This window comes from Pseudophryne corroboree, chromosome 3, assembly GCF_028390025.1.
Source record: "Pseudophryne corroboree isolate aPseCor3 chromosome 3, aPseCor3.hap2, whole genome shotgun sequence".
NCBI classification, from domain to species: domain Eukaryota; kingdom Metazoa; phylum Chordata; class Amphibia; order Anura; family Myobatrachidae; genus Pseudophryne; species Pseudophryne corroboree.
In genome coordinates, this window is record NC_086446.1 from 452,879,766 (window position 1) to 452,892,348 (window position 12,583).

A 12,583-nucleotide genomic window follows, 5' to 3' on the forward strand; every position below is an offset into this window, starting at 1 on the left:
CTGATCGCACAGGCAGAGTAAGTCTGAAGCTACTCAGAAACTGCTAACTCGTTTGTAATCGCAATATTGCGCGTACGTCGGTCGCAATTTTAAGAAGCTAAGATTCACTCCCAGTAGGCGGCGGCTTAGCGTGTGTAACTCTGCTACATTCGCCTTGCGAGCGAACAACTCGGAATGAGGGCCATAGGTTCTCAAACTCTGTCCTCAGTACCCCACACAGTGCATGATTTCCAGGTCTCCTCACAGTATCACAAGTGAAATAATTAGATCCACCTGTGGTTCTTTTAAAATGTGTTAGTGACTCATGCACCTGCTAGGTGACCTGGAAAACATGAGCTGTTTGGGTTCCTTAGGACCGAGTTTGAGAACCTATACTCTAAAGCAGAGGTTCCCAAATGTGGTCCTCAAGGCACCCCAACAGTCCAGGTTTTAGGTATATCCATGGCTCAGCACAGGTGGTTAAATCAAATTGACTAAGGTGCTAATTAAGTCACCTGTGGCCAAGCATGGATACATTTAAAACCAGGACTATTGGGGTGCCTTGAGGACCGCATTTGGGAACCTCTGCTCTGAAGTATTACTCAAGGGAGCCTCATTTAGGCCCTCATTCCGAGTTGTTCGCTCGCAAGCTGCTTTTAGCAGCTTTGCACACGCTAAGCCGCCGCCTACTGGGAGTGAATCTTAGCATAGTAGATTTGCAAACGAAAGATTAGCAGATTTGCGAATAGACAGTTCTTAGCAGTTTCTGAGTAGCTCGAGACTTACTCTGCCACTGCGATCAGTTCAGTCAGTTTCGTTCCTGGTTTGACGTCACAAACACACCCAGCGTTCACCCAGACACTCCCCCGTTTCTTCAGACACTCCCGCGTTTTTCCCAGAAATGGCAGCGTTTTTTCGCACACTCCCATAAAACGTCCAGTTTCCGCCCAGAAACACCCACTTCCTGTCAATCACATTACAATCACCAGAACGAAGAAAAAACCTTGTAATGCCGTGAGTAAAATACCTAACTTAATAGCAAATTTACTTGGCGCAGTCGCACTGCGGACATTGCGCATGCGCATTAGCGACTAATCGCTCCATTGCGAAAAAAAAATAACGAGCGAACAACTCGGAATGACCACCTTAATGTTTATCTTAAAAAGTTAAAAGCAAGGGAACTTGGGCTCTGTCATGTGTCACTTTTGTAAATATTATTGTTTCAATTACATTGGTATTTGCTGCCTATAAATGTGCTGAGGGACTAAAAAATTGTAGAACTTTAAATATATATGACAATAAGTGTAGCCCATAGGCTACAATGGGCTAACGTTACTAATAATTTAAAGTTAACCGGAATGATTTGGACAATAGTATCTTAGGAGAGCGCAGTGCTAAGAAAAGTGCAGCCCAGATTCTGTAGTTGGGGTAAACATCAACCCCCAGGGATAATATGACCATGAAATATATACAGAGTCCCTGGCGCTCAGACCTTATAGATGTACAAATATGCTATTTTGGGTGCATAAATGAATGAATAATAACTGTGTTATTTTAAAATCACAGAAATGGCATTTATTAAAACAATTCATCAGTAAAAACAATTCATCAATATAAAGTGCAACAACAAACAAGTTTAGTGAGGTAGATTTGTGCCAAATGTCCCGCTGAAAGTGACTGGTGCTTGCCTCCTCATAGAATGGGAGCGATCTCTCACCTTAATTCATATGTGCGGTGGGCTAGCTTAAGAGATAGCTGTGGGGTCAGCCCGGCACCACCGCACTGTGCGTTTCTCAGCAAGGCACTTCCGGCTCCAAAACAATATCCCTCACTCCTCCTCCTCCAAACTTTGGAGGAGGAGGAGTGAGGGATATTGTTTTGGAGCCGGAAGTGCCTTGCTGAGAAACGCACAGTGCGGTGGCGCCGGGCTACTCAGCCCAGGACCCCACAGCTATCTCTTAAGCTAGCCCACCGCACATATGAATTAAGGTGAGAGATCGCTCCCATTCTATGAGGAGGCAAGCACCAGTCACTTTCAGCGGGACATTTGGCACAAATCTACCTCACTAAACTTGTTTGTTGTTGCACTTTATATTGATGAATTGTTTTTACTGATGAATTGTTTTAATAAATGCCATTTCTGTGATTTTAAAATCACACAGTTATTATTCATTAATTTATGCACCCAAAATAGCATATTTGCACATCTATAAGGTCTGAGCGCCAGGGACTCTGTATATATTTCATGGTCAATTTAAAGTTAACCCCCAGCCCTCCCACCCCAAAAATGGGTGTTTTTGGAGAATAAGCCGTAAATGGTACATGGGCCCCACAGTGGTCTGCATTGCTGCCTCACACCACTGGTGTCATAGGCCTTATCTGTGTGTAGCATACTGTAAGCAGTATGTATGTCTGCCTCCTGTTGTGGCTGGCACCATGTTCCCAGAGATCAGTGAATGCACAATAGACTCTGCCACTATTCATCGCACGTGGGCCCCATCCTTTCTAATGGCCTAATTCAGCTTGAGATGCAGAAGTGCGGAAATTGCTATTCGTTGATTTACGCACTTTTGCACATGCGCACATGCCACTGCACACATGTGCGAGGCCCCAGCGAGGGTGGTGATGGGGCATTGTTGCTGCATTTTGGGTACATCGTGGCGGGGTTGGGGGGGCATTGTCCGGACAACGGAGGTGTGTACGGTCCATTTGCGGGGGGCAAGCCGCGGTGGCTGCTTGATGTCTCACGCTGCCGCTGTTACCCAAAACATGGTGACAAGGCAACTGCCTTCGCCGCTAGGCTGCTAAAGGCAGGGGGCTACCCTAAAGATGTGAGCGCTTCGCTGTTTAGCGAAGCGCTCACTTTTCAGTGAGGGGTGGTCCGGCATGCGGGGAGGCCTTGCCCTCTGCTAGACGGCCCCCCCGCATACTAGAGAAAGGAGTTGTAGTTTTGTGATTTTTTGCAAAACTACAACTCAAACTGAATCGGGCCCTTATTCCACCCTTGCTCTGTACAGCACTGCAAATTTCATTCATGTGATATACATAAATTATGATAACTTTAAATCCAGTCCAGATTAGGAGTAGATGTATTGATATCAGTAAAGAAATTATTAGCTGTAAATTCACATTACCTACAATCACATCTATTTTATTTGAAATAGTTATTCTCCTACATTTATAAAGCATCATCATATTCCACATGTGAAAACAATGTATTTGATGAAAAAAGGACATGGAAGTATGAAAGAAAAGGCAACCATTCTTATTTGTATAATGGACCCGTAGCAAGTATTCACAAACTAATGTCATTTATCAGATCCTTAGTTGTGCTCAGTTCCACGTGGTATGGCCATCCAGCTGGTTTCTATACTAAGACACAAGTACCAGGCAGAGAGAGGAAGGTTTTATTTTGTAGACAACACTTTGTTTTATTGTCAGTTGGGGGCAGATGTGCAAGGGGCTTGCTATATCATCTGTGCAAAGGGAACAAGACACATTGTACTTATGGCATTTGATTGGCTTCTCTGGCGAGGTGTATTGTTACGCAAATTTAGGAAAAAGCTCTTGCTGAGAGACGGGCTCAGATAAGAGTCCATCCTTGTGAAAAGCTGGAAGCAGAGGCTCCCTCTTCGAAAGAATCTGTGAAACAGTAGCCCTTGGCTATTATAGGCTAACGCCATCTGCATATGGCTATCTGCATATATTAGCTACTAGGGCCTTGCTTCAAATTCTGGAGCTTGGTAAATGCAACTTCATAGCAGCCCCCATAGAAATCAGAAATGGATGTGCTGCGGCAGATATTGGAGATATCTGCTGCGGTCCCTCTATGTTAAATTCCAAGGATCTTTCATATTTGCGGGTTGTCCCCCAAAATGTCTGTTTTCAGGAGATATCCTGCAAATATTGTTTAATAAACATCTCCCTTAAGATTAATGTTGAGATCAATAGGATGGGTAATGCATTCCTAAAGTATGGGTGCAGCATGGGAGAAATCTTGGAGGCAGTAGTGGGAAATAGGAACAAAAGAACATGAAAGGCGTTTGTGATTAACAGATTGGAGGGGATGATTGGGTAGGTATGTAGAGACTACTGAATAGATAACATTGCATTTAGAATAGAACTTAAATCTCTGCATAGTGTAAAAAATATATTACTTGATTTTGTACATGTACAAGACTTTGTCATCATTTAGAGATTATCTTTCACTTACAGCCCTAGTTTTTCAAAAGGCTGATCATGATGTAAAAGCGCATGCCCACAGAGCTACGTCCTACTTGTTTGATGTAGCTTTAGATATGCCTCTCACGTATCTTTGTTAATCTCTAAAGTTGGCATAAAGATACAGGTTGATACTAGTGATGACAACATACATTTTTAAGTAATAATAAATCATTTGATTAATAAAACAACCTGTTGGTCCCTGCTAAAAGTCTTGAACGAGTTTGGAATGATCTAGGCTTACGCAGTGAGAGAACTGTTTGGGGAATAGTCTATTCATTTCATTCAGAATGAAATGTAACAAAACAAGTGCAGAATTTTCCTGGAGGAATGAATGCAGCAACAGGAAGCCCTCTCATGCAGACCATCGAGTCACACATGGTGATAAAGGGACTGATAAAGGAACTTAAGCTGATCCTTATGTATCGGTGGTTGTTTAACTTGTCTTATGTTTTCCCCGCTGCCTCTCACACAGATGGAGCCTCCGATTGCGCCTCATCGCTTTACCCGCAGAGAGGTAAGACTAACAGACATCCATCTACATTGCATATGCAAGCAATAATTATAAATAGTCATTTACTCTCATTTGCTCCCTCTTCTAACCTCTAATTTTTTTTACCTTTAATGGATTTTCAACTGTGAACCATTTTGTAGGCCAGGTACGGGAGGAAGAGCACAATCAAACCCTCCAAGAACACATCCGTGAAAGAGCCTGATGCTGGAACTAAGCCGGTTTCCCCATCTGTACAGGTTAGAAACAAATTAGTAGAAAGTGAGATACATTGGCCTGATGCAGAGCTAGATGCTAATGCTCACCAGATTGTGGGTGTAAAATGCCTTCACTAAGAAATACCAGCTATTGTGGCCACAGGCATCACAGTTTGCTAGTAGCATATGTGTCCAGTTTATGCCAGGGCTACACCATGTTTTTAATAACATACTGTACACATTCGCTAGTAGACTTCAGCAAAACGTAAAAAAAACCCCTCTGTAAATGGCTGATGTATTATTTGCCACATTTAACCCCGATAAACATAATTTCTTATGATCGTATAGCGCGGTAACAAGAAATAGTTTTTCAGGGTATAGCTCAGAAAATCTCCTGCAGGGACAAAGGCTGTGCCTGCAAAGAGCTCATGCCACCACTTTACTTCTGGGTTCAAACCTTGCAAAGCTGCTGCGCATATGTGGTCATAGGGCCATGTAGGAGTTGTCTTCAACAGAAAGGGATCTGTTCCTGTGGTATTTAATACTGTGAAGTAGCAAACCCTCCTACATTCCATTAGGTACAAAATTGTCTGCTCCTGAATTTCCACCAAGGACGTCCAGGAACAGAGCATTTTGTAATGGAATGGGTCATGTTGGAGAGTATGAAGTGGGAGTGTTCACACATCTGCATACTGCATATTGCATTAGTCCATCCAGTTGGTAGCTCCAGTCCAGAGGTGGGGCTGTGTGGCAGTCCAATACTCAAAAAGGGATGTAGTATGTGATGCCGGCGGTCGGGCTCCCGGCGGCCAGCATACCGGCGCCGGAATCCCGACCGCCGGCATACCGACAGCTGGGTGAGCGCAAATGAGCCCCTTGCGGGCTCGCTGCACTCGCCACGCTGCGGGCACGGTGGCGCGCTACACTATCTATTCTCCCTCTAGGGGGGTCGTGGACCCCCAAGAGGGAGAAAAGATGTCGGGATTCCGGCGCCGGTATGGTGGTCATCGGGAGCCCGGCCGCCGGCAACCTGAAGACCACCCCTCAAACAGGGGAGTCAAACCAACTGCCATCACCCGGCCGGTGATGTCTGTGAGTTTTGATTGGCAGTTGGTGTGGCTCCCCTATTTGCATTTTGCACTGCAGCCCCACCTCTGGAACCGCCACTAGCTCCAGAGGTTCTAGGGGTTGGGGTTTAAAGTCAGCTACTTACTAACTGTCGTTTTATAGACTGTGCTAGACAAATGACAACTGATTCTGGTTGCTATGGGAAACTTGCCCACTTTATGTCTCTTGAAGTGTAGTCTCCCCTTGGGTGTAGTAGGGAGTATAAGAAGGGTAATGCACACAAGCCTAAGCCAGTTATAATTGAGCAATTGGTGGTCATTGCATAGCTAATTGGTACACTTCATTTGAATTGAATTCGAAAGTGAAGCTTTATTTTTAGTTGTGGTTTTTTTTATTGCATCATAGAGTTTATGATTTAGAAACAAAAACAGGTACCAGCGGTATGAAAATGCTGCAAGTGGATTTTCTTTATCTTTGTTTTCATTGACTATTTTATACGTTATATTCTATAAATGTAATTGATTCTTTTCAGCGCAATCTGCTCTATGGGGAAGCTCTATATACCATCATACACCGCATGGGGATTTCGGAACCAGAACATATATCTGATAATGAGCAGCTATATGAATATTTGCAAATGGTAAGAAACAACAATCTTGTATGGGAAAACCATATGGACTAGGGGGGTCATTCAGACCTGATCATTCGCTAGCGTTTTTTGCTGTGATCAGGTCAGAACAGCAATGCGCAGGTGCGTCGCACGGGTACAATGCAAATCATTGCTGTGCGATGGGTTTTACGAAGAATCCATTCGCGCAGCCGATCGCAAGGATATTGACAGGAAGAGGGCGTTTGTGGGTGGCAACTGACCGTTTTCAGGGAGTGATTGGAAAAACGCAGGCGTGTCCAAGCGTTTCCAGGGCGGGTGTCTGACATCAATTCAGGGACCGGACAGGCTGAAGTGATCGCAGCGGCTGAGTAAGTCCTGGCCAACTTAGAAACTGCACAAAGTTTTTTGTACCGCTCGGCTGCACATGCGATCGCACACTTGCACAACTAAAATACACTCCCCGGTGGGCGGCGACTATGCGAACGCAGGACTGCAAAAACCAGCTAGCGAGCGATCAGGTTTGAATGACCCCCTAAGTGGGAAGCCATTACTTCCCACACAGAGAATGAGCGTGGTTCAATCATTTCACTTTGGTTGTGTTTGGTTGGTTGACAATTAAATATGCCAGCAATGCAGCCACACACAGGGCCTAATTCAGACCTGATCGCAGCAGCAAATTTGTTAGCAAATAGGCAAAACCACGTGCACTGCAGGGGGGGGCAGATATAACATGTGCAGACAGTGTCGGACTGGGGCATGAATGGCCCACGGGGGGAATGCGTTGATAGGGGTCCATACTTAGGGGTGTGGTCAGCCTACAAAGGGGGTGTGGCCAACCCCCACAGAGGCTTGAAATACACAATAAACTTGTGCAGTGTAATGCAACATATCTACCATGTATAATACAAGTGCACAGTCTGGAACCTAATCCCTAGAGGAAGGAGTGGGCCCTCAGGCAGTGGGGCCTACCGGTGGTTTCCCTGGTACCCCTGTGGGCCAATCCGACCCTGTGTGCAGAGAGAGTTAGATTTGGGTGGGTTATTTTGTTTCTGTGCAGGGTAAATATTGGCTGCTTTATTTTTACACTGCAATTTAGATTTCAGTTTGAACACACCACACCCAAATCTAACTCTCTCTGCACATGTTATATCTGCCCCTTTGCAGTGCACATGGGGGTCATTCAAACCTGATCGCACACTAGGATTTTCGCTGCGCTGCGATCAGGTCAGAACTGCGCATGCGTATGCACCGCAATGCGCAGCAGCGTTGTAAAGCTACAAAGCGGATCATTGCTGAGCGATGGATTGTACGAAGAATCCATTCGCACAGCCACTCGCAAGGTGATTGACAGGAAGAAGGCGTTTCTGGGTGTCAACTGACCGTTTTCTGGGAGTGGTAGGAAAAACGCAGGCATGTCCAAGCACTTGCAGGGCGGGTGTCTGACATCAATTCCGGCCTAGAACAGGCTGAAGTGATCGCAGTGGTTGAGTAAGTTCTGAGCTACTCAGAAACTGCACAAAACTTTTTTGTAGTGCTCAGCTGCACATGCAATCGCACACTTGCAAAGCTAAAATACACTCCCCTATAGGCGGGGACTATCTGATCGCAGCGCTGCAAAAAAATAGCTAGCAAGCGATCAGGTCTGAATGACCCCCATGGTTTTGCCCATTTGCTAACAAATTTGCTGCTGAGATCAGGTCTGAATTAGGCCCACAGAATCAACAAGTTAACCTACCTTAATCTGCTCCGTTGCTAATACCTATTCAACATTCATTAACTTAATTTGAGAGCTCTTTGTTATTCAGTCACAATGTCCTTTATACATTTCAAGATGCTGAGATACCTGGGACTCAAACCCATTGCCCGTGGCATTGCAGTCATACACTTTATTCATTGATCTATCTGCCCTTAAAGAGAAAGCTAGAGAATTCTAACTATTTGAAGCTTACCTTGTACTTTGTGAAAAAATTATCAGTATTGCAGCTGAGCAGATCTATGTAATGTGTGGCTGCAAGGAATTGGATGTGTGGCTGCACACTACATAGATCTGCTCAACTGCAATGCTGATTATATATTTTTTTTTACAAAGTGCAAGTAGCTTCATATGATTAGATATTTCATAGTTTTTATTATATGAGAGCTCTACGAGCATGCAACCATCCCCGGCTCCCACTGGAAGTACATGCCCATTTACCCTGATTATGTCAACATTTCAGATATGACATTGTCAGAGTGTATCATTCTGAGGATGTCAACATGTTGCATGTCAACATTTCAGCAACATTGATATCATACCTGTCGACATTGTGAGTGTTGACCTTACGACTGCATCCCCACTTCCTTCCCTATTCTCTGCAATAGAACATGGCAAGCAGCCAGGTCTACTGCGTTACATTATTACTATAATGTTATTATGGCTACATCTACTGTAGGTGCTACAATTACATTAATAATGAGATATTTAGTTGGAAAATCTAGTTTTCAACTGGAAATTAAATATTTACAAATCGTAATTTTATCAATTGAAAGATAAGAAGGTATTGGAATATTTGGTCACCTTTTAAATTAAAACAAATTTTGTGATTATATTAATAGAATGTATGCAACATACTGTACAAACATAAAATGACAATGGGCCCCCAAGTCTATGCTTTTCCATTAAGATGTCGCTAATGCAACAGGCTTTAATGAATATATAGAGTAAATAAATATGGTCTGCAAAGCCAGTTGAACTCTGTACAGCAGTGCTATCTTCTGGAGGTCACTAATTCTCATGAACTTGATCAGGACATGACAAATTGGCAATTGACCTAATGTATCCTAATGAGCATTATGATTTTAAAGAAATCTACTTGTATACAGGAAGGACAGTAGATACAAATGTGACCTAATAACTAGATATCCTAACTGGTCCTTTAATAGTGACTAGTCCAATTTCTGTTCTAAGCTAGCTTGGTAATTGTTTGTCTCTTACAGGCTTTCAATATGGATCCTGAGGAGCACAAGGCCATATTTGAAAGTGTTAAAGGCCTTGAGGTAACTATAAATAAATGGTTCTATATTGTAGTTTAGTTTAGTTTTAGTTTTTGTTTTTTTTTTGTAACTCTAGACATTTATTATGTATCTGGCTGCCTCGTGTTATATCACATTTTGTATAAAATACATGTATTTTATTTGTGGCTTTGGTCTACATAAGGACTAGAATCTTACATTATTTCAGGAACAGGAATCTGACTGGACTTTAGTCACCATGTGTTAGATATTACCTCTATGCAGGCATAGGTGTGCGCAGGGGGGGTGCCTGGTGCGCACAGGCACCCCCTAATGTCTGGCACCCCGATCTCACATGCCTGATGCAATGATCGCCGAGCAGGCTGATTACTGTCCCCTCTGTGCTGCACCCTGTCAGGACTGCATTACTGACCAGACGCCTGGGTTAATCAAGAGTGCCACTGACACCAGCTTTCAAACTCTCGGCTCCACCTCCATGTACAAAAACAGCGCAATGTAATTACGTCATGCTGCTCGCATGCCCACCTGTCACACCCGCCACATACACACCTCTCTCCTTCTATGCTATGCCAACGCCAACTACTGATGAGGAGAGAAGCATGCAGCCAGCGTTCCTCTTAGGAAGACAAATTCAATACTGGCAGGCGGTCGGCAGCAGCATTGACACGTCACTCGTTTTTCCAGCAGCAGCAGTACTAGTCTGCGACTGTCAGTGTCAGTGAGTGACTGACTTGTAAGTAAGCTGCTGCTGCAGCTAGCAGGGGAAAGACAGGGGGAGCCAGACCAGGCTGAGGAGGAGCAGTGTAACTGCAGTGAGTGCCATCAGGGGTGTTTGTTTGGTGCACACCACAACATCTGGAAATGTATCTGCTTTATTAGGATTGGTACAAAGGTGGATATTTTATATGCGTTGACCATCAATATATGGTGCCAGACACGCCCAAAAGGCAGTGCTAGACATACCCCTCCGACGGAGCACCCCCTAATAAAATGTGCTGCGCACGCCAGTGTATGCAGGAGTCTGATGAATACAATGGGGTGAAGCTTTGGTTCTGAACTGAGATCAAACAGATCCTTAGCTGTAAAGAGACACTTTTTTTTTTTTTTTTTTTTTTAAACACATTTTATTGAATGGATCATGAAGTAGGTACAGTGATTACATAACAGAGCACCCAAACATTTTGGGTGCTTAAAATACAAATGTAAGTACAGTAAATTGTTGCTACAACCGCATGGATCCTTTTTTTTTTTGTTTTTGTTTTAATGTTTTCCCGTGTTTAGAGATTTAGGTTAGAACATAATAAGTGGGAAACTCTCGGCAACGGAGTGGCCTTCCGTCAAGAGAGTCAGCAAAGGAAATGAGAAAGGAAAGTGCTCAGAGAGCGATCAGAAGGGGACAGAAAAGTGTAGGAGGCTGGGCACCTCCGGTTGAGGAAGAGAGGGGGGGGGAGTAGAGAGAGGGGAGGAGAGGTGGAGGAGTAGCCTTCGGGGGCAGGAGGTGGATAGGTCCTTGGCATGCCGTGTCAGGTTATGAATGGGGAGGAGGCCTGTTGTAGGTTTAGCCATGGGGACCATACTTTATCGAATTGCTTCGAGGTGTTACGAATAACTGCGGTCATGTATTCCATTTTGTGGACATACCATATCCGGGAAATTATCCCCTGCATTGGTGAGGGGGTCGGGCTCTTCCAGTCTGTGGCGATTTGACATGTCATTGCCGAGACTATATGGCGGAATAGTTTGTTTTGATGTCTGTTGAGGGTAGGAAGAGACATGGGGAGCAAAAAGTATTGGGGTTCGAAGGGGATGGAGGTGTCGAATAGACGCGAAAGCATGGTGCTGAGTTCACCCCATATTGTGTAGATTTTGGGGCAGGCCCACCATATGTGTAAGAATGAACCAATGTCCGTACAGCCCCTCCAGCATCTATCTGGAGTATCGGGGAACATAGTATGTAGACGGGAAGGGACATAATACCATCGATAGAGTAATTTATAGATATTTTCTTTAATTCTTACACAGATGGAGCTGGAGGCCGCATTGTCCCATATATCTACCCAGTCCTCGTTGTCTATAGTGAATCCCAGTTCCTTTTCCCATGCCACTTCATGGGGGGCCCGGGGTGTTGTGGGGGGGTCGTCCAGGAGGGTGTAGATGTCTGATATGAGGCCTTTAGTGTTGGTGCGTTTCCAGCTAATGTGTTCAAAGGGGGATAAATGTCTGTGGAGAAGGGTGGTGGTGATGGTGGAGTGAAAGTGTCTAATTTGTAGATAGCGGAAGAAGTCTGATGAGGGGATTGCTGTTCCTTCACGGATATCTGCGAATTGTGGGAACGTAGCTGTGGAGGTGATGTCATTAACATAGAAAATACCACTCATGCGCCAGGACGTGTGTATGGCTCTGCTCATACCTGGTGGGAAGGCTGGGTTGTTAAATAGCGGAATTAGCGGGGACGGGTATGGGGCCAGACTGAATCGTCTATTTGTCAGGTCCCATGTTGCCAGGGAGCGACTTACTACAGGGTGCAATAGGGCCGCACGGGGACGCTGGTTCCTGTGAAGCCACAGTAGAGAGGATAGTGTAGCAAGGCCCGTCTCCTCTGCCTCTATCCCCACCCAGACCTTCCGTGTCCCGCCTTCGTTGCACCATTGTGCACATTGAGCGAGTTGCGCGGCATAAAAGTATTTCTTAAAATCCGGGATACCCAGGCCGCCACCTCTGGAGGGGCGTTGAAGCAGTTTAAGTCTGACTCGAGGGCGTTTGTGATTCCAAATAAAGAGGGAGGATTGGCGTTGTAGAGTCTTGAAGACGTAGGTAGGGACATATATCGGGAGGGTCTGAAATAAGTACAGGAGTCGGGGGAGCACGCTCATCTTGACAGAGTTAATTCTGCCTATCCATGATATAAAATAACTGGACCAGTCCACCAAGTCCTCCTTAATTGTAAAGAGACACTTTAAAAAAAATTTAAAATGTATGTTTTAA

The 12,583-nt window shown here is 44.7% G+C and overlaps 1 protein-coding gene across 2 annotated transcripts in view; it reads left to right on the forward strand.

The window, feature by feature from the left end:
• The window catches only part of UNC13D (unc-13 homolog D), a 178,364-nt gene that overhangs the window by 38,381 nt on the left and 127,400 nt on the right, over window positions 1-12,583 (forward strand). For both annotated transcript variants that reach the window (XM_063960576.1, XM_063960575.1), the window contains 4 exons: window positions 4,676-4,717; window positions 4,855-4,950; window positions 6,509-6,616; window positions 9,563-9,622. In XM_063960576.1, coding sequence (XP_063816646.1) covers window positions 4,676-4,717; window positions 4,855-4,950; window positions 6,509-6,616; window positions 9,563-9,622 — 306 coding nt within the window. The remainder of the gene's footprint in view (window positions 1-4,675; window positions 4,718-4,854; window positions 4,951-6,508; window positions 6,617-9,562; window positions 9,623-12,583) is intronic.